Source organism: Bemisia tabaci, unplaced genomic scaffold (genome assembly GCF_918797505.1).
Source record: "Bemisia tabaci unplaced genomic scaffold, PGI_BMITA_v3".
NCBI classification, from domain to species: domain Eukaryota; kingdom Metazoa; phylum Arthropoda; class Insecta; order Hemiptera; family Aleyrodidae; genus Bemisia; species Bemisia tabaci.
The window spans coordinates 175,917-198,502 of NW_027311735.1; the positions used below are offsets into that span (position 1 = coordinate 175,917).

Sequence of the window (22,586 nt, forward strand, 5' to 3'; positions counted from 1 at the left end):
ACTACCTCTTTTTTTTAAAAAATTCAAATTGTCCTTCAAATAATAGCTTTATTGGAAGCAAATAATGAGAAAAACAAGGGTGTACATTTCGATCTAGTACATAGACGAATACTCAAAAATGGCCTATGCTGCGAAGGAGCTGCTCTACCTCGCTGGGGTACATGCGTTTAAATTGCCCTGATTGGAAATGTAGCCTAAACTGTTTTACGCGCCTTTTTCCTTCATTTCTCCGCAAGTAGTCTCGCATAAGCCTAATTTCGTGGGGGGTGATGATTTCGAAGTTTTGATCTGGTTGAGACTCTTCAGGTTCCGGAGCAGGTTCAGGTTCCGGAGTAGGTTCAGGTTCCGGAGTAGTTAAATCCACTACTTGCTCTTCTACTTTACGTGCCGGGGTTGGTGGTGGAGACGTGTAGGTAAAATTGAAGGAAGGCCTGGGGGGATATTTGAACGCTACGGGCCTGTAAATGTCTGTAGTCCCGGCAGAGAGGGGGGACGCTACTTGTGCCAATAGCTGATCTTTAATTCGAGTTCTTAAATTTTGGCCTACGTTACCCTCGTAGGGCTGAATGGGCGCCCTACGAACCAATGCCTCTGCGTACATAAGAACAAAGGCGCCGCAGTCACTCTGATTTGTCTGCTGAGGTACAGACGCCGCGTACGTGCTCCACGGGGACCCTGGTGCCAACCGTGTGCAGAAATCCCGCATTAAAGATAGGGACATGTTGGCCGTGCTATCATCATAAATAGAGTCCATGCAGATGATTAGTCTACTCTGGAAATCGGCACACACGAGGTACCAATGTTGCCTTGTCGGGCAATGCACTGGTACAATAAGCAAGTCTGGGCGCCTGCCCAATTTTCGAAGATTACAATGTACACCCTCTCGTAGTAGAGAGGTAAAAAAAACGTATCTACTAATACTATTTTTGTGACTTGGTCGGCCTGAGCTTTCGTTTGAAGCAGTGACACATATGCATTCATTGTTGTGTCATCCAACCAAGCCCCAAGCATCAATTTTGACAAATTCTCGTGTGAGAGCTCCATTATAAGAATTTACAAGTTAAATTCAAAATATTGAAGAATAAAGAATTTGAGTAGAATTTAAGTAGCCGTCTGAACACAGAGAAAATTTGACAATATTAAAAGGATAATAATACAGACGAAAAATTTAAAATAAATCTTCTGAAACAGTACAAAAGACAATTGAAAAACAGACCTGACAAGTTAGAAGAAAAAAAAATTGAATTCTTTATGTAGAAATTATTAGTAGAAAACAGGTGCTCACACGAGAATGCTTAAAGCAAGCAGCCTTAGACGGGCGTGCAAGCTTTACGATTTAAGAGAACAGAATTCAGAAAGCAGATGCTCACACGAGAATGTGTCAAAGCAAGTAGCCTTAGACGGGCGTACGAGCTTTAGAAATTCAGTGAGAGAAGCGAGTACTAGCTTGACCGCTAATTCGATGCCGACTGGTCCAGCGGGAGGCGACAAACTTTGACGACCGGTCGCTGGAACGTGTGTCCATCTGCCCTTTGAACCGTCACCACGCGAGTTATCTGGTCCGTGCCTGGGTGCACCTTGGTGACTCTAGCGAGCGGCCAGTGGAGAGGCGGCGTATTATTTTCCTTTAGCAGGACGACGTCATTTTCGGCGATTGGGTTTGTGCCTTGCTGCCACTTTTGCCTTAATTGTAACTCATGTAAATATTCTAGGGACCATTTTGCCCAGTAGTCCTGGGACATAGCCTGGAGTAGCTGCCATCTGGACAGGTGATTGCGAGGCTCCCTGCTCCAGTCGTATTCGGGTAGGCTAAGGAGAGGTCCACCGACGAGAAAATGAGCAGGTGTAATTACTTCTATGTCCTCGACGTCTGACGATAAACTGCATAGAGGTCTTGAATTTAATATTGCTTCGATTTTATACAGAAGAGTTGACATTTCCTCGAATGTCAAGCTCTGATCGCCGATTGCTCTACGCAAGTGGTATTTGACGGATTTTATGCCAGCTTCGAAGATTCCTCCGAAATGGGGTGCGCTTGGTGGGTTGAAATTCCAGGAAATTTTTCGTTCCGCCAATTTTCGCCGTAGCTCCGATTTATTCTCCGGGCTTTTCAGGAACTCGTAAAGTTCGCTTAACTGGTTGTTGGCGCCCTTAAAATTTGTTCCATTGTCGGAGCAAATCTCTTCGCAAAGACCTCGCCGAGAAGTAAAACGATCTAGTGCGGCAATAAAGGCGTCCGTAGTAAGGTTAGAAACTACTTCTAAATGGATGGCTTTGGTTGCCATGCAAATGAAAAGGCAAATGTATCCCTTTATGAGTGACGCATTTCTCCTCTGCCCTTGTTTTAAATATACTGGGCCTCCAAAATCTACGCCTACTTTTAGGAAGCATCTGGCGGGAATTACTCTACTTTTTGGCAATTCGCCCATTAAAGGCTCGGACTTACGTTTTGAGAATCGTACGCATTTTATGCATTTTCTGAGAATCGAGCGAATTATAGAGCGTGCCGCTAAAATCCAAAACTCTTGACAAATAATACTTTGCAAAAGGCGAGGACCTGCGTGGAGATTTAGTTTATGATAATGTTCTATTAGCAAGGTTGTCAAGTGACACCTTTTTGGTAAAATGGCGGGATGCCGTGATGCATAGTCTAGATTTGACTTATTGAGTCTACCCCCCACCCTGAGGACTCCCTGGTCGTCGATAAAGGGGTTTAAAGGGGCGAGTCTGCTGCTCACGTTCCTCCCTGATTTTATGTTTTGTATGTCATCTTTGAATTCGTCCTTTTGAATTATTTTGACCAGAACCACAGTAGCTAGATTTAGTTCTTCTGGAACAAGTTCACCTCTCAATATCGGTTCTCCTTTTCCTTTTAGGATTTTGTTTTTGAATGGTCGAAGACACCAAGCGGTTACCGCCCTTAGTCGCGCAAGGGATGAAAATTTACTTATGAAATTGTCCTCTTTGGTCACAGTAACAAACCCGAATTCTTGGGGTTTTATTTCGGGTACATCCTCGGTTTTTAGGGGTTGAATAGGAGTTACTTTCCATTCTTTTGGGTCATTCTGTAACCAGATAGGTCCCTTCCACCACAAGGGATTGTTCACGAACTGACCGGGTAACCTACCGCGAGATGCCAGATCCGCCGGGTTGTCCTCAGATCTAACGTGGCGCCATTGATCCGCCGGTAGAGTATCAATAATTTTCACGACCCTGTTGGCAACATAGGTTTTTAACTTAAATGCGGGAGTTGTTAGCCAACTTAAAACAGTGGTAGAGTCGCTTAAGGCAACGCAGCGCTCAATTTGAAATTTAGTTTTTTCCAAAGCTCTAGTAGCGGTAACAAATAATTTTGCGAGCAGTAATGCTCCGCATAATTCTAACCTAGGTACGCTGAGGGGCTTCACAGGGGCTACCTTTGATTTTGCAATGAGTAGATTAGAATCCAAGTTACCCTCAAAATTTGTCACAACATATATGTTAGCTCCGTATCCGCTTTGGGACCCATCAGAAAAACCTATGAGCGTGATCGCATGAGTGTTGGGGTTTATGATCAATCTCGGTATTTTTAGTGACGTCAGCAGAGGGAGTTCTGAAAGCAGTTTTAGCCAATAATCTGCGATTCCTGTAGGAATTTTCTCGTCCCAATCCACGCCGGCGATCCAGAGTTTTTGCACAACAATTCTGATTGCTAAGATGCAAGGAGCGATCCATCCCAAAGGGTCAAAAATTCTAGACATATTTGAGACAATTGCGCGTTTTGTTAGAGTTGTGCTGAATTCAAGTGGTTTGTATGAGTACACGTCACCTTTTGGGGTCCATCTTGCACCCAAAACTCCGTGAGAGTCGCCTGGTTCTTGTCCAAAATCTAAAGGGATTGCCAGGTCAGCACAGTCAATTCCTTCTAAAGCTGCAGGATCATTACTTGACCATTTTTTTCAATTCAAAACCTCCACTTCTGGCTAGTTTGATTGCCTGATCTCGTTGAGGGAGTAATTTTGAGAGGGATTCATCTCCGAAAATCCAGTCGTCGACATAGATATTGTCTTCGATGGACTCGCAGGCATCAGGGTAGTTTTCCCTCTCATCGGTACCCAGTTGTTTTATGGTCCGATTTGCCAGAAAAGGGGAAGAACCAGTACCATAGGTGACTGTGTTTAATACGTAATCTTTGATGGGCTCATTGTCATTTTCCCTCCATAAAATGTGTTGGAATTTTCTATCTTCGGGTCTGATCAAGATTTGTCTGAACATTTTAGTAATGTCCGCTACCAGCACTATTTTATAGGTGCGCATTCTGATCAATATGTCAACAATGTTAGCTTGTAGTTTTGGACCGGTATACAAGACTGAGTTGAGAGATAACCCGTTGCTTGTCTTCATTGAGGCGTCAAACACAACTCGAAACTTCCCTGCGCTGTGGACACAGTGATGAGGAATGTAGTATGCTCCAGGGTTGGCATCATTGGCTAGTTCCATATGTCCTAAAGACTCATATTCGCGCATGAAATCTATGTAAGTTTCTCTTATTTGAGGATTTTTTCGCATTTTTCTCTCCACTGAAAATAGCCGCTTTTCTGCAAGCTGCCTAGAGTGTGGCAACACTGGGTCCGGAACTTTCAAGGGCAGTGGTACTACGTAGCGTCCGCTTGACTCTCTGTAATGTAATTTTTGAAACATTTCCTCGCATTTTTCGTCATCGGGATCTTGAGCGTTGCAGGGTTCAGGCTCATCAGGTTCCCAAATGCTTCTTAAAATTCTGTTAATTTCCGCGTCGCGAGCGGTTGTTAGGAACGTTCTTTTTTTTGTTGATTCCTTTGATGAATCCTTCAATTTGCCAGTAATGACCCAACCATAAATACTCTCAAGAGCGCAGCATTTATCTTCTGTCAGAATTTTGTTTCCGGTATAGATGTAGGAAAAAAGTTCTGCTCCGATTAAGAGATCAATTTCAGAGGGCTTGCCATAGCCCGGGTCCGCTAGAGTGAGATGCTGCCATTGTTGCACGATTTCTGGGTTTAGTGGAGTCGTGGGTAACTGATCTGTGATGATGGTCAAAACTTCAGCTTTGGTAGTAAGTACTGGTCTTTGCTGATGCAAGGGTTTGATGCTTATATCTACATCTCCCCAGAATTTTAGGTTTTGGTTACCAAGTCCTGAAACTTCGGCTTGGTATTCGTTAATTTTAAGCCCTAGGCGTTGGGCGCAGGTTTTAGTGATGAAAGTTGACATTGCAGCGGAGTCAATGACTGCTCTAACGGTTTCAAAATGACCGTTTGATAACTTTAAGCCAACTAACGCAGTTCCAAGAAGTATGGAATGATCTTTACTCCCTTTCACTTGTGCTGGCAAATTAACATTTACGCAACTTATACTGGGATTTTGAGAATCTCTTTCGCAGCCGGACGATGTGGCAACGAAGGATTTTTCCGGTATATGCAGGAGAGTGTGATGCGGCTCTCTGCAGATTTTGCAGGTGTACTTGCATTTGCAGTTGCGCGCGTCGGAATGGGTGTCCGAGAGGCAATTTTTGCATCGATTCCAGCTTTTGACCTTTGCAATACGAGAATCCACAGGAAGATTTTTAAAATCCTCGCACCAATATAGAGGATGATTTTCGGAGCACAGGGCGCATTTCTGATTTCGATTTTTGTTAGTTTTCTTGCCATTGTGCTCCTTTGGTCCTATGCTTACAAAATTTCTCGAATTTCCTCCTTTATTGTAGGTATTTTTCGGAGCAGGATCGTTGTTAAACTTTGATTTGTAATTATCCATTTGTGCGCATTCTCCCTGCAAGAAAGATTCAAGCTCCTTAAACTCCGGATATTTCGTAGAATCTTCTCTTGAGTCCTCAAAACGCCTGCGAATTCCGAAAGAGAGCTTTTGGATTATGACTGTAGTAAGCAGCAATGCATATTCATTCTCATTCCTTTTAAGTGCGGTGAGAGCATTCATATGTTCACGAACCTTAGAGAGAAGACCTGGCAACGCTGTATTTTGTGGGGCATCCGGTAGCTCGAGTAAGCTGCTCAGATGATAGTGGATATGTCGCCGTTCATTGTTGTAACGTAAACACAAGGCGTCCCATGCTACGATATAGTTTTCGGCGGTCAGTTCCAGCGTACCCACGAGCTGCTTAGCCTCACCTTCTAATCTAGAAATGAGATATTGGAATTTTTCCATGTTGGAAAGTGATTTTGATTTATGAATGCTCGTTTCAAATAAGCTGTGGAAAGCAGACCAATCTCGCAGTTTACCAGAAAATTTTGGTAACTCAAGTCTGGGTAGCTTCACCTGATGCTCAACTTTATTCTCGCCATGATTGGATGGGACCCCTGTTCTGGCGGTGGAGGACTTTGTAGCCTCTGCCTTTTCTTTGTTTATTAGGTATAAGGCTTGACAGTTTTCAATCAGTGCATCAAACTGCTCTTGTTGCTTGTCTAACGAAACCCTGTATTTTTCCGAGAGCTTTTGATTTAGCCTGATCATTTCTTGGCGGACACCGTCCATTTTTTCTTGTAATTTGACAATCCTGTCCATCGAAAACAAAAATTGGCCGACGTTATTTGGAGATATTTCTCGATTTATCTTGTCAAAGATTTTTTGAACTGCCGCGAAAATGTCGGCCCTGTGATCAACTAGTACTAGTAAAGAAGAGTATGCCTGTTGTGCCTCTTCTTTGGGGTTTTGCCCTGGCCCCTTGTCTGAACCAGGGTTCGATTTTTCGGGGAACTCATCACCCGGCATGATGCTGAAATCAGAAATCTAAAGTGCTGAAAATCCTAAGTCCTATAGTCTGAACTATTTTTCCTAGCGCTTGTTCTGTTCTTTAACCTTATCTTAAAGTTAAGAGGGTTAAATAATTAATCCGGCCCGAGGGACCATGAATCATTATGGGCCTTTTTCAAGGCTCCTTTGAAAATGAAATTGCCGGATCAATTTGCTAGGTTGTTAAAGTTCTCTCAGAATAAGGACGGGATAGTAACAGAGCCCGTATAGAAATGAAACTCTAAATTCATCATAGAGAACGAATGGAGAAAATAATATAATGAAATAAAAAGAGTTCTGAAGTGAGTAGAATCGCAGCCTTAGACGGGCGTGCTGGAGCAGCCTTAGACGGGCGTGCCAGTGGAAGGAAACAGCCTTAGACGGGCGTGTCCCTTAGAGCATGAGTAAGGCAGCCTTAGACAGGCGTGCCCTTTGAAGCATAGAGAAGCAGCCTTAAACGGGCGTGCTAGAGCAACCTTAGACGGGCGTGCTCGTTGTGAGTGCTTGAAAGAGAAATAGCAACTGAACTAAAAGTGGCTCCTGCCGCGGTATTTATAAGGGTGGTTACATAATAGGTGATAAATGGCCTGGCAGTTACGCAACTGGTTATACAACCGCTTATCATGCCCCGGCCTCATTATGCAACCATCAAGGGAAATGATAAAATTCTTTAAATCCTTGGCGTGTCGAATGCCAGGAAACAAATAAATTAGAAATTTAAAAGAAAATACAAATCTCTTAATTTGCATGCCCAGCTTGGGCGAAATAAACACAAAATTGACTCTTGTCCCATTCACCTAAGTTTCTTGGATATGGTTGTTTAAAGTGATCGAACACTAATGGTAATATCACCGACTTTAGGCATTTGATATATTTTTGCGACCTAAAACTACTAATCAGAGCTGAAAATTGCTCAAATTTTCCGTGGAGCTTTCCAAAAAAGACCGGCTTTTTAGGCAGTCGATTCGGCGGTCGAACGGAGTTTGAAATGGAAGCTTATAATGACCTAAAGCTCAGAGAAAAATTTCCAGATGAGCGTAGGAACGGTTTCCGAGTTACCGCAGGGAGGAGGGGGGGCCGAAATTCCATCTAATATTTGCCGTTTTCATGTTGCCACGGGCTCCTGAGTCCTTTTGCAAATAATGTTCAGCACATCGATACTTCAATATTTTGAGGGGACTCACGTCGAGGAGTCAATGTATCGAGTCGTTATATCGATTTTACACTGAACATTGGTGGTATCTCGGGATTAAAATTCGCTAATACGGATTCACGTAAGATTTAATAATCTGAGTGAGATCGGGAAAAATCAATAAAACGAATCGATACATCGACTCTCTGACGTATTTCAATGTTACTTCGCTATTTTCTCCCTTTAAAAGGACTTTCTTCATCAAATAGTTTCTTCATCTGTACCTATTTCTCTAAGTAGAGAATTTCCAGCACACCGCCCCCTACTCCATTTTGCCCATGTTAGTCGCTTCTCGTTCGTTCATGCAACGGTTTATAGTTGATTTGTATCTCCGGGAAAGCAATATATTCCAGGGTAAAAGTGAAATAACGGCAACACTGACGGCCAGTGAATAGACAAGACCTGGAGGGAGCTCCAGCAGCTCATTGTTTCTCGCTGGCTATCGTCGGCAATTTACAACCCCCGAACCTTTTCAACTCTCAGGCAACCGTTTCGCTGGTGCGCTATGCATTTTTTTCCGGTCTTAAATTTTAAATTGAAGTAGGCATTTTTGAACTCTCCGTAAAATTTGCAGAAAATCCATGTCAACTTAAACCCAAAAAAAGTTATTTGCACATGGTAGCAGGTTTTATATACTTAGTCTACTTACGGAAAACTGTATTTTCTTTTGCGTACACGGAAGATGTTGCATTAATTTTTATTTTTATTCTTTGAGATAATTTCGGATCTGAAGGGAAAAATAAGTAATTTTCAGGATTTGAAAGTGTCAATTTTTTCCTGACGATGCTCGAGCCCAAATGAGTCACAGACTGAAAGGATTAGCAAAAAATCCGTGAAGTTGATCAACATTCAGAACAAATTTTAATATTATGTCAAATACCTATGCAGTGGTTCATTGCTGAGAATTTTTGGTTTATGGATTGGTTTTATTTTTAGCGCTATTTGTTTGTTTTTGGCACTGAAATTAAAACGAAGGGCTGAATCATTGTCGGATATCGCGAAACAACCAAGAGGCGAGATAATTTCACGCTACTGAGCTAATTGCTTTGTTTAAGCACGACGATGCTTTGGAAATAATTGGGTTGCGTGGCAATATATTTAGTCCTTCAATTTTGTCGTCCCATCATATAAAAAGAAACTGAACTCCGCTCACTTTTCAGCCGCCCAGCGGGGCGAGATAATTTCAAGCTGCGGAGCTAAGTTTTTGTTTAAAGAAAAAGATGCTGTTGAAAAATTGAGCTGCTCGACCAATATTTAATGTTTCATTGTGCCATCCATTCACACCAAAAAAGAAACTGATCACTTTTCTGCCTGGCAGCATTACTGATTTATCCCCACCTAATACATGAAAGAACACGTCAATTCCTCAATTTACGACCCAAGAAATTGTGCCGTTTGGTAAATATTAATTCATTGTTTCGATAATGGCGTCCATTTGTACTGAAAAAAAACCGAAATCCAATCATCTTATAGACACCTTGCGCTGAAAAACTGATTTCCTTGTTTCCTTGTACTAGGCGGAAATAAAAGCGGTTCGGGGTTTGCATTTGCTTTATGTCACGTACACCTCTATCAGTTTGTGGTTCACGTGGATGAAGTCATAATGTTTCAGTTTCAGTTAGCATTTCGATGAAATCTAAGCCTTATTTTTGGACATCAAAGATAATGGAACACTCTTTCAATCAAAAAAATGCGAAGAACGTTGAGATATTATACGAAGTTGGGTCGAACCCAAAATGCAACTATTTTAACTCCGCGGTAGTCCGGGATAGGTACATATTCTGGATTTTATGGGCGAAATGTGATCTGTTTACGGCCTACGCGCGCTCGCGAATCGCGATAGGGTAAGTGAGTACAGGTGCGATCAGTCCTCGAGCGTTTGCAACCCTGACCACTGCGGAGTTAGTTGTTCCGCTTCACTTTGATATGACAAGAGTCCACACTGGTTCCTTATCGGAAAATAAAATCCATTTGTTCAATCCCCTCTCATAACCATGAGATTGTGCTTTCAATATTTTTGCAGCACTGCGTTTCTTCAAAATTCCTTGATAACTCTCATGAGGATAGCAGTGACACAAATCTTAGGGGGTTGGACTGCGGATTGGCCAGGGGGCCGACCTCCTAATTATACTTCTAATTTTACCATCCATTTAAAGTAGGAAATCTCATTTGAGAAATAAGCTACCTAAGGGACGAAAAGCTCATGTAATATAATTCACGCCCGGACGTCCGGAATCTGCGAGCTCTCTACGTTTTCTCTTATACATTAATTGTAAACTGGAATTGAGACACCACTATGCCTCTTTAATGAGCTACACATACGCGGTAGTTCGCAAATCAATAGCAGTATAGCAATGCTATTCTTCAAAGAGGTTCGTCAACGACGGAGGTGGATTTTTCAAAATCCCGTGCAAACATTCCGGATCTCTAACGACCCTGTTGCCGCAACGCCCTCAACCTTCCGCCGGTTCTCAATGAGTAGTAATCTAAGCAGGAGAAAGTGCGGCCACGCTGCTGAGGATGAGAGGGTTCCGGCTACCTGTGACTCCGGAAGATTTGAGTTCTAAGCGCGCGTTAATTTGATTTTCTTCCCCGGATTTCACCTCATAATTACATAATGCTTCACATCATTTTCTTTTTCACGAACGACTCTTTTTTCAAGGAGCACTTTTATTTAAAGAACAGAATTCCCAATTTACATATAAATACAGGATAACATCGTATACAGTAAATTCAAATACCGTGTATCTCAAGACCAAATATACAGTAATATTAATGGAATCAATTTTGGAGGTAATGAAAGATCGATTTTTTCTTTCTCTTTTGCATTAACTATATGTATATGCGATGAATGATTATTTTTTGTTATCAAACAAAACCTGTTAACAAATCATGTTAGGGGCGATAAGTAAAATGTATGTATCTGATTCTTTAAGCCCTGAAAAAATGATCGCTACTTGTCAGTTATATATTAGAAAAATGTTTGGGATCAATCGGGTCATACCCGTACTTTGTGTAGAGGAATTTATCTATCCTTTATTTGAATAGCTCCGTGGGCAGGAAGGTAGTGTTTGACAAAATACCCCGCGAAAAATTGTCCACTCGATGATTTCCGGACGAAAATTCTTGTTAAGTCAACTGATAATCTGTTTAAAGTGACAGAACGCTCTTTGAATAATGACAGAAACACACGGATCGCAACAAGGATGTTTCTTTTTGACTCAGTTGACTCCGAATCCTCGTCCGGGTATTAATAATGGGAATTCTGATGACCGAACAGTCAATTTTTTTCAGTGCAGGGGTGAAAAAAATACCCCTCTCCAACTCATTTGAGATCACAGGGTTGGCGTAATTTGGTGATACACACTTTATTACGAGGAAATGCATAAAAAAAGATAAGCGCGAGTGGTGACTGATAAGTAATAAATTGCAACAACTGCAGTGAGAGGTCATGCATATTTTTTTAAAGAATGCTGTGTGAAAGGCAATACCTATAGAAACGTGTAGGGAAAACCCAGAGCATATTTAAAAAAAAAAAAAAAAACTTCTCAGCGCCAGCGAGCTCATATTTTTGAGATTTTTGCAAAAACCCATTTCATACCCTACGATTTTAGAAAGAGGACGGCATTAAACGTTTTACAAGCGCAATTTGTGCTCCAGATTATGGTGAATATCTCTTTTAAAATTGCTGCTGCCTTAAGACTACTTACACGTGAGATTATCCGGACGTAAAATGTGGCCGTATGCAATTAGCTTAAAGACGCACTTTCTACAAATAATCTTTGAAAGGCATACTGAACTTTTTCTTTCTTATCATCCCATCATGGACTGTAAGGTTCACATGCTTGAGAATTATGTTCCGTCAGGTGAGGTCAGGTGGTATACTATAAAATAAATGCTGTTCTCAATACTACAATATTGGCCCTCTGAGCCCTTGCTAATATCGTCTTGCTGAATATTTGAAAGACTAAAATTTGCGGTATCAGTCTGGTGGTACCTATTTAAACCAATAACATTTCAAAAATAGTTATGAAAAACATTTAGAAAAAATCACACCAAGAAATTGCGAAACTGTCTATTTGAATACAGGTAAGTTTTGTGAAGCTATCCACTTCCCTTCTAGTTCATTCTCGCCCTACGATTATTCTAGAGCGGGCCTCTGAGGAAATGGCAGCAGCAATTTGAGGCATTGGACTCTTTGCAATGAGCCACTAACTTGCATGAAATCACGCATGAATATAAAAAGACGGAAATCACATAATACTCAGCATAATTGGATCCACTATTACGTGACATCGCTAAATTTGTAATTGCTTTAATGTTGAAATAACTTAGTTTTGAATTCGATTTTACATGAGCCTCCTGCAAATTTTGTAGAGATTCAAGAATGCAAGATTATACATCCCAAAACGACTGAGATCAAATCTGTACATAATTCGGAAACCATGATCGATGTCAAAATGCGGTTTGTATGGGGCTGTAGTTCATACTAGTACTAGCCATTAAACCTCAAAATTTGAGCTTATTCGGGTGAAAACTCACTGAGTTATTGCAATTTTTCGGTGACGAGTTGCACGAGCAAATAACCGTAGGTACAGGATTTTCGAGTAATTAATTTCGAGTAATCTGCAGCGCGGCTCAGGAACAGTTCGTGAAATGAAAAATATATATACTCGAAAATCCTGTATGGCTATTTGCTCGTGCAACTTGTCACCAAAAAATTGGAATAACTCGGTGAGTTTTCAACCGAATGAGCTCAAATTTTGAGGTTTGATGGTTCATAGTATGAACTGCATTTAATACCTTTCTTAGTTTCCGAATTACAAACTTGGTCTCAGTTATTTTTGGACACCGTTTGTAGACTGGAATAAAATTCATGTCACCGCCGCGCCGCGCCGCAGCGGTTATACCTGAAACAAAAAAGATTCCGCGGCGCGGAGGAGTTGTAATTTGTCGCGAACGACAGCTAGCCAAGAACAATAAACAGTTCGGACCCTTTTTCGTCCATTCAGTTAAAACCCTTACAGTGTTGCCATTCGTGTTTTTCACCCTTGAATATTTCTTTATTTTCCAATTGCCACCGTATCGTGCGGAAGAAAGTCGGTGATGTGCTAAGGGTTTGGCGCGGCGTGGCGGTGAGAGAGAGGGAGAGGGCTGCGAGAGGGGTGTTGTATATACGCATAGTATGAGAGTTCGATTCAGTTACTTTTTTCGGTGATCAGGCTAATGCAAAGATGCCGCAAGCCGCCTCGCAATTGGCAGCGGTTTCGGAATATGCCACCCTTCAATTTACACATAGTAAGTTAAAGACACGAGTTGACCACTGACTGCTTTCACCTCGCCCACAAGTTTCCTGCAAATATTAAAGCAATGTTCAAGAGAGTTTTATTTCATAATTTTCTCATCTATTGAAAGCAGAGGGTACACCCACTGACCGCTTTGAGGTCCAACCCTTTGAGGCGCTTCGCGCATCGGGTGTACTTTATGCGTTACACGTTAATCTTAGAGTTAGATCAGTAACGACGATGTAAAATTGCTATACTCAATCAACATTTTCCAAATGTCCGCGCTATGAAAAGTATTGAAGGGATGAAGGGCAGTGCCTGCCCTTGCGATCCATTTGATCACCGTGTTGGAACATTCATACGCCTTTGTCTCCACGGGACGTTTCACGGGTTTTGTCCCAAGTTCGAATCGTAGGAATGAAACTTCTGGGCTTTTTTTCTCGTTAAACAACACAACATAAACTTCTTCTTTTTTAAAGTCGTTCTTGGGACTCCACAATGACTCTTAAGTGGAACTGTGATTCGTATCAACTAACTTCATATATTTCCCTACTTCGGAAGTGAGATTTTTCCCTGAGACAAATCCCATGAAACGTACCGTGGAGACAAGGTCATGCGTAATGGACCCCCCCCCCCCCCCAAATACAAAAGAATTCGCATACCTAAGGCCCAAGTAGCATTTCTCAACGGAAAAATTGCTATATATTGCGGTTTCATCGGCGATAAAATCGACAGGATCATCAACATCTGAAGGATTATCCTTGATCTTATCGCGTTAAGATCGCGGTATTTTCGAAATAAAAATCGCAATAAATGGCAATTTAATCTCGATTTAATCGAACCCAAAATTGCAATTTGTAGCGATTTAATCGCCATGTATCGCAATTTTTAATGTGATAATATCTCGATAACCAACTGATAAAATCGCTATTTATCGCGATCACTGCTACTTGGGGAAGGGAATTTTGCCAAAAACCTTGTAACTTTCCTGGGGTGAGAAAGGCGATAAAACCTTTCTTCGGCAATATGATGAGGTCACCACTAAAAATACTGCATTACTGTATTCCAGACAGTTCAAATCAAGGTGGAAAATCGTCCGAGGGCGCGCTGCGAAAAATTTGAGAATTACCGGGTTCAGTTTTTTCGGGAACGGGCCTGTGGAGGGAATGCACCGTGGAGCCGATGCACAGGTGCAATCGATCCACAGGGCGTGGGCTCCACACACCACTTCTCTCTGATTTGGTGCGTGGGCTCCACGACCCGTGGATCCGATGCATCAGTTTTGGAAGGGGGTGAGTGCGTGGAGTCCACGCACCGTGGAGCGATCGCACCGTTACCCTTTATCATCGTCCAGCAGGAACTCTTACTCCTGCTTGGGGAGGCGTATCCAACCATAAACGTGGCTCTGCTGCATCCCGTACCCCCATGCTCCTGCTCACCTTGGTCTTTATGGTCCTGCTTCCCGGTCTGCTGCGAGGGCTTCTCGTTGCCTACCAGCGGAACCCCCCCCCCCCCCCCCCGATCGAATAAAATGGTGGTTGCGGTATTGGGGTCATCTCTGAAGCGAGGTCAGCTGACCAGGAACGCGGCCCATAACCACAGTATCCGTGTGTATGGTGTTGCCTACTCTACGACGGAAGGAAAATTTTACTTTTCGTTCTTGAAGAGGCGTTTCCGACCGGGAACGAAGTATTCCTCCTCCACGGTCCTGCTACCGCGGGAGCCTCCCGTCGTCGTCTAGAAGGAAATATTGTGCGTACTCGGGGAGGCGTATCCGACCGGAAACGTGGCTTTCCTCCTTCCCGGTCCCCTATGGTCCTGCTCCCCATACTCCACGATCCTGGTCCTGCTCCCCGGTATCCGCGGTCCTCTTCACCGGTCCCCGCGGTCCTCCTCACGGTCCCCGCGGTCCTCTTCACCGGTCCCCGCGGTCCTGCTCCCCGGTCCCACGGTCCTGCTCCCCGTTCCTCAAGGTCCTGATCCTGCTCCCCGGTCCCCCACGGTCCCTCCGATCCTGCTTCCCGGTCCGTCCGATCCTGCTCCCCGTGCCCCACGGTCCTGTTCCATGGTATCCCGGGGTCCACCTCCCCCCATGGCCCCTACGGTCCTACTCCTTGGCCCCATGGTCCTACCACCCTGGTCTCTACGGTCCTGCTCCACCGGTTCCCACAGTCCTACTCGCCGTTCCCGCGGTCCTGGACCTGCTCCTCCAGTTTCCCACGGTCCTGCTTCCCGTTCCTCCAGGTCCTGATCCTGCTCCTCGTTCCCACGGTCCTGGTCCTGTTCTTCGGTCCCTCCGATCCTGCTCCCCGTACCCCACGGTCCTGTTCCATGGTATCCCGCGGTCCTGCTCCCCATGGTCTCTACGGTCCTGCTCCACCGGTCCCCACAGTCCTGCTCCCCGTTCCCGCGGTCCTGGTCCTGCTCCCCGTTCCCACAGTCCTGTTCCCTGGTATCCCGCGGTCCTGCTTCTCGGTCTCCACGGTCCTGGTCCTGCTCCCCTTGGTATGCACGGTCCTGCTGCTCCGTGGCTCTCTCGTCGCCGACCAGCGGGAACCCCGGTCAGAAAGATGATGGTTGCGGTATGTATCGAATTGGGGTCATCTCTGAAACAAGGTCAGCTGATGAGTCCGTTACTTGTTACGCATCGCACGGCCATCTTTATTTAACCCCCCCCCCCCTCTCCTTCCCAGACCCCTTTTCGTAATGGTACAGACAATGGTAAAATGAATAAATCATCGTTAGAGGCGACATATCATTTATTCTATAGAAAGTACAGAGAGAATACGTTACAAAGCTTTGAGGAAGCACAGAGGAGCGATGTATTCTTAAGAATAACCTTAAAATTAGACAGAACAAAGAAATTTACATCCCACAGGATCCATTGGATCTGTAACACACATTCAAACAAAATGGTGGAATATGATTTCAAAAGTAAAACATTTGTAGTCTCCAAAACAGTTTATTGTAATTCTCTTGCTTTATTAGATATATTCAAAAGTTTTGTCACGTTCTGGACTGCACAACTCGGATGGTCATACATACATCCGATTTCAGGGTAGGTAGTTTCTTGCACAGCCTCCTCCACGTTGAAAATTCCTGCAAGTTCATTGCAGTATTCGGCCAAGGTTTGAATTTCCACCACCTTGGGCTTGAACGGAAAAACAATTTCTTTGATTCGGTTGTCCTCGACGATCCATGTTGTGAATCTCCTCCCGATTTGAACGAATATATCCTCGAGAGTTTTGTTCGGAATACATCCATCGTCCCAGGCCAATGCGAGCTGGTAATTACTGACTCGTCTGACTTCGTTCCTGTCAGCAATGCTGAGTTGCTCGAAGCGGCACGGTGGTCTCAACATCCAGACGTTGTACAATTTTCCTTGGGAGCAAACAATGGAAATTTCCTTGATGACGTATCCCCACGACATGCGGAATCCTTGAACGTCGAGAAAGCAGGTCATGGCGGTTCAAGATTCAAACTTCTGTAAAAAAAAAGAAAAAATAACGGAGCTAGGATTGTAAACTAGATTTGGCCGTGCGTCATTCGAAATCACCTATTCTCTAGGTTCCACTCTGTATCGATAAGTTTTATGATGCGGACCAACGAATACAATATCTAGCTGTTTTTGATTGATTTCTCTGAGTCCGTCATCCGTTACGGTGTCTGAATAGGACTTGGGCAGGTAAATTTTGCGTTGTGTTCCGTGGTAGTCGATGTAGGCCAGGATGGTCTCCCCGTATTCGGTGTTGATACGTATCATTTTCTCCAGAGGGAATCTTTCGCCCCTGTGCAGTTCGGACGGATGGATTGATCGGATCGGAACGTATAATACGTGATTATTTATCTGATCCATCTGAAACATTACAGAAATACAACAAAAATCAGACTTTTCGATGTCTCTTGGTGTCTCCTTCGTTCCTCCCCTCACTATCATCCCTCTCACGTTTGAGATTCGCTCTTTTTTCTTCTCGGTACCAAGTCTTTCGCATTTCTAGAGATTTCCTTTCCAAAGCATCCAAGTTGGCTTTGAAATTCGTACGGGTTCGGGGATCGGAAGATTTTAAGACGACGGTGCCAAGTTTATCGTTTAGGTCGGCAGCGAAACTTTTGCGTGCTTCGAGTGCTATGTGGCCGTAGGGAAGAGTGACAACGTTACCTTGTAAAACGACTCTCTTATCGTCGAAGCTGGATAAGGCTTTCTTCTTGGTTTCTATGGTGTACATCTCGAGTTTCTTGCTTTGAATACGACGCATTTTACGCACGGTATCGACGTTCTGATATAAAGCTTTCGCGTAATCCAGTTCATCGATGGTCTTCTTCAAAACGGATCGTTGAACCCCTTTGGCTCTCTTGTCCAGTCCTATTCGGGATCGGTACATGTATATTTTAGCTCCTAGACCGTAGAAGACTATTACAGGAGAACCTTTGGACTCGTCCTTGAATGTACCCATTTTCTTATAATTTTTCGCAGAATAACATGGATGCTCCTTCGGATAATTCGATGTATCGTATAATTCGAGGTTTTCGAGCATATCCGCGTAAATATCTGGCGTAACGATGCGGTAGATGTAAGAATCGGTATCCATGTAACAAATATGAACGTTATCTCTCGGGTACCGCTTCAACATGACGTCATAGTGAAATTTGTACATATGCGTCTTGCTCAGGTCCAAAATCGAAAATCCCACGATGCCCGGACGATTAAATTTGACTTTTTTCCGATGCAAGTGCACAGCTGCTAGTTGTTCGTCGAATATCGTTCGATCAATGAATTCAGCTTTTGATACGTATCTGGAAAGTTGTTTGGCATTGGTAGCGAGAACTATTCTTTTGCGTTTCATCGGGTTCTCTAAAAATTTTCCGTAACAAGCATTGGAGCATAGCTTCAGGACTGACTGGTGAAATTCGTTGCCTTGTGCTTCCTGTCGAAGGCGAGCATTCAGATCGATGAATTCTCTCAAGTAAGGCCTCTGCTTGAATTTGAGGGCTCTATGAATGCGAGTGATCTCCAACCCGTGCTCCAACGCCTGCTTGAGAGCGACGTAGTGAATGACGTAATTGTTTTTTGGCTCCAAGGTGGTGAGTAACTTGACGTGTTTGGATCCGTGGCGAGGCGGTACTTTGTTTTCGCAACAGAAAGGCAAATCAGAGTGTAAGTGGTGGAGGTGCTCCGGATAGGAGAGATCAACCTCGAGTATCAGTCCGGTCTCGGCATCGTCCTCCATTTTCAGCACATCTATCTCTTTTAATTCGTCTTCGGGAACCCACTCGTAGGATCCGCAGGGCAAGGGTTGTCTCATCGTGTAGGCATACAAAGCTGTCACATCAAAATACATTAAATATGAATTCGGTAACGTTGGATCATAAGTCTCCGGTACCAACGGGTTGTTGGCCTCGGCGTGTCTCAGCATGCATTGAGATATGCCTCCTCTGATGTGATTTAAAATCATTAGAGTCATATCATGCTGTTCTTTCGTGAACAAATCGATGTGGACGTCGGTCATTTTTAAGAATGCGTCAAAGGCGAAGCTGGGGAGAGTCAAGTAATTGGCGCAATCTAGCTCGTAATGTTTCAATCCGAAGGACCGGAACTCCTCAAATATATCGGCGAGTAAACAAACATCGAGTTTCAAGTAAAGGTCTGAATAACTGCCCAAGTCCTTTACTCCGAAAATCCGCCACGTCTCGCAGAATCGATGGTAGTCTTCGTCGCTGATGCCCTCGTTTTTCAACTTGTTGAAGAAAGCTTCTTTAGGCGGAGGTTTCGTATCCTGCAGTTTACTTTCGTCCGTAACGTAATCGTAACAAAAGACAGCTTTACGTTTTACCATCTCCAACTGCTCAGGAGTTTCACATAGTTTCTCGGTCCGAACGAATGCTTCAGGTGGTAGTTCACTGACTAGTTTATCGAGAGAAGCTGCCAAGAACCTGTAACTATCCACAAATTTAATCGCAAAATTATCTTCCATCCTGATCATAAGGCTGATGTAGGTTTCCTCTGTACTGGGTATGATGGTAACTTTCAATTTTTGTCCGCTGACAGCTTTTGATACGAGCCGTCCATCGTAGTAGCTCCAGTTGTGGGAAATTACTATCATGGTTCTCGAGTGCTTCAGTTTCAAATTACACGGACCGCACAAAGCCATTCTGTAATTGGATAGGGCAGGATCCACATACTGATGATCATGATCGCGTACTTTGGGTATTGCGTTAGAAAACTGAACATGACACATTTCACAGCTAACGGCTGAATCGAAAGCTACTTGGGACTCCTGCGACATTCTGATGTCTTGTTCGATCTGCATTCTTCTTGAAATCCGTTGGGCCAACTCCAACATTGCATCCAAAAAGTGTTGATGAGCATTATCTCCTCGATACAAGACAGGTTTCTCAGTATTTATTTTGGGGTCAGGCGATACCACCATATAGGCATAGGACATGGGTGTATGATGCTGGTAAACTACAGAGTTTGTTCCTTTCTTCGGTTTTAAGTGATCCTCCGTAAGATCCGTTTCCATCCGCCGCAAGTAACACTCAAAATCACAGTAGACAACGTACTTATGTTTCAGGGTCTTGGCGTAATTTTCGAAATATAAAACGGGGTCCTCCGGATATTCTGGTAGGAAAGAATCCTTGCTGAGTTTTCTGCAAAGAATCTTGTGTTCTGCTAATTTTTCCTCCGAGTGGTAGAATGAAAAGCATTTCTTGCAGATAAATGCCTTATGCTCACAACTGGTCATTTGAGAACGAACAAGTGACTCGAAATTGGATATCCAACAGTAGTGTGATTTTCCACCTTTCGTATAGTACAGCAAATCGATATGGTCTTCTTTTTCTTCATCAGTCACCCTGAGCGGGTAAATTAACGGCTTTTCAGTCTGGTTTTCGACATCCTTCATCTTTCCTTTTCTTTTCTTCTTCCCTGTTTCTTCGACAGCCTTGTCGCGAACAAAGTATGACGGATCATCCACATCCTCCTCGTCACAATCGCTCGCATTGTGATAAGCTGGAATGTAATCTTCTTCTCCGAAACCTATTTCGTTAAATTCTGCATCCTCGCGAACATTATCATCGTCAGTTTCATCATCGTAACCGTCCAATCCGAATATTGATATTGAAACATTGTTAACTCGTTCGAATTTTGATATTTCTTTGAGGGGTGTAGGAAAGGATACGCATGAAAAGTCATATCTATCCAAATATGGTGCGTACTTCGAAACCCTATTCTTGTTTCGTGTTTTTGCAGGTAAATGTTTTCCCAAAACTGCATATTTGAAACACTGTAAATCATCGTTTTTCACATGTACCACATGTTTCGATGTTATTGGCAAGGGAATGTAGCTAGATCCGGCTCTCTGAAGGGCGTTAAATCTGTTGATTCGCAATTCGGTCCCGATGATTCGGATCAAGGTCCATCCTGATTCCTTCATATGAAATTCTGCGTTCTCGGCGAGGATTTTTTCCACCATCTGTTTCAGTTTCTTTGTCAAATTGCTGTGTCGAAAGAAATCAATATTTTTGGTCTTAAAAGACTTGATCTGGGTCTCAGCATCCTTAGGGGTTTGATCTTCATCTTCAGCTTTTACATATTCCAAATAAACATTTATATTTACTTTGAGACTCTTCCTAATACGGAGGGTTTCGCGAATTTTAGTTATAATCATAGGTCTCATTTTATAATTTAAATAGTTTTCTAAATGAATATCAGTCTCATCTTGATTTTTTAAAAAGTATGTTTCGAGTCTACTCTGGAAAGCAGATTCCACCAACGTTATCGGTGCGTCGATACTGAATATCTTCTGCAGATGTGATGCACTCCGCTCATGATTGGTCTTGCCCTTCACGTACCACTGATCGCACACTTTGCATCGGACTGATCGAATGGCTGGTACCTTTTCCGACATTTTTCCCACAGTGGCAAGTTCATAAATCTAGAAACAACATGAAAGGATATTTCCTGAGTTAGACATGACTCAAGTTTTGGAATTCTAGTTTATTTTTAAGTAAATATTGAAATGACATGATTGAAAATTGGATTAAAGTTGAGAAAGTTGGATTAAAGTTGTAAAGTTGATTAAGTTTGATTTAAATTGAGTAGAATTGTTTTGTATCAATTAGGAGTATGAGTTGTTGATTTGTACAGTTGATGATGGAATTCCTGGAAAAATGTAAGGGATATTTCGAAAAAAATATACTTAGCATATGAACTCACCTGAAAGCGGAAGTAAGGAAGAAACCTCTATATTCACTGCACAGTGAGTCACTTGTTTCTGGTCAGAGTAAGAACCCAGAAGAGAAGAGAAGCTTAAGTGAACAAAACTTGAAGAGAGATTGTCGCTTTCGTCAGGTCAGTCAGGGATTTTATACTCGACTGGTTGGACAATGATTGTTTTTTCCCCTGGAAGTCTCCCCCCTCTACTTCTCAAAATCTGACGTAATACACATCTGGCCTCGATGATAGGCTTATGAGGGGGTGAAATATGATAAGATTATGGTTCCGAAAAGCCATAAATAAAGAAATTGGCAGAATTTATGGCTCATTTTTGACGTCTGTTTAGTAATAAATTACTTTGAGAATGAACACGTGGCGGAAAAAAAAAGTTCTGAAATGTTGACTGAAACAAGTTCCTTCATGTCGTAAATCTTGTGTAGTTTGACAAGAACCAGAAGCCCTTTGACATGATGAGTCTCAAAAATGCCTATCTATGAGTCACCCTTGTGTGGGGAGGGGAGGGGGGGAGGGGAGGGGGGAGGGGGGGGAGGGGGGGAGGGGAGGGAGGAGGCGAGGGGGGGAGGCGAGGGGGGGAGGAGAGGGGGGTGGCGAGGGGGGGGAGGGGAAGGGGGGGAGGGGGAGCGGGGGGGAGGGGAGAGGCTTACCTTGCTGGTGGGGGGGGGGGCGATGAATCATGGTCCACGTGTCGGGGCGGGCCGCGCATCCACCGCGGGGCCCCCCGGTAGCAGCCTCCGGTGACTCCCGCGCGCGGGCGCTGGATGACTCATAGGCCAAAAATTTGGACGTAAGAGAGAGGCCCGTTGTAGGTGGAAGTTCAGCTGGTTCAAGTTTTGATGACGCAATAGTGGCTCCAGTGACGACGCGGAAAGCGTTGTGAGTTTCATTCGGCCGATTTCAGCCGTGGAGAAAGGAACGGTTTGAATATGGAGCTAAAGCGCTGGAATCAGCCGGAGAGGTAAGAAATCCCAACGAAGGTAAGTATCCATCTTCCATAAAACACCTTGATACACGGGAAAGAACCGTCAAGGGCCGCAAATGATCGATTTATCGATATTTCCCAATTTGAAGCTACGGTAAAGAATCGATTAAGGTGATTGTCGCAAAC

The 22,586-nt window shown here is 43.5% G+C and overlaps 1 protein-coding gene and 1 long non-coding RNA gene across 2 annotated transcripts in view; one reads left to right on the top strand and one right to left on the bottom strand.

The window, feature by feature from the left end:
* LOC109037826 (uncharacterized) overlaps window positions 1-22,586 on the top strand; it is a 308,967-nt gene that overhangs the window by 173,195 nt on the left and 113,186 nt on the right. The window lies entirely within an intron of this gene.
* LOC140225749 (uncharacterized) lies at window positions 17,130-19,703 on the bottom strand. The gene has a single exon (XM_072305642.1). The coding sequence runs from the start codon at window positions 19,686-19,688 to the stop codon at window positions 17,130-17,132; it is 2,559 nt and encodes an 852-aa protein (XP_072161743.1). The 5' UTR covers window positions 19,689-19,703.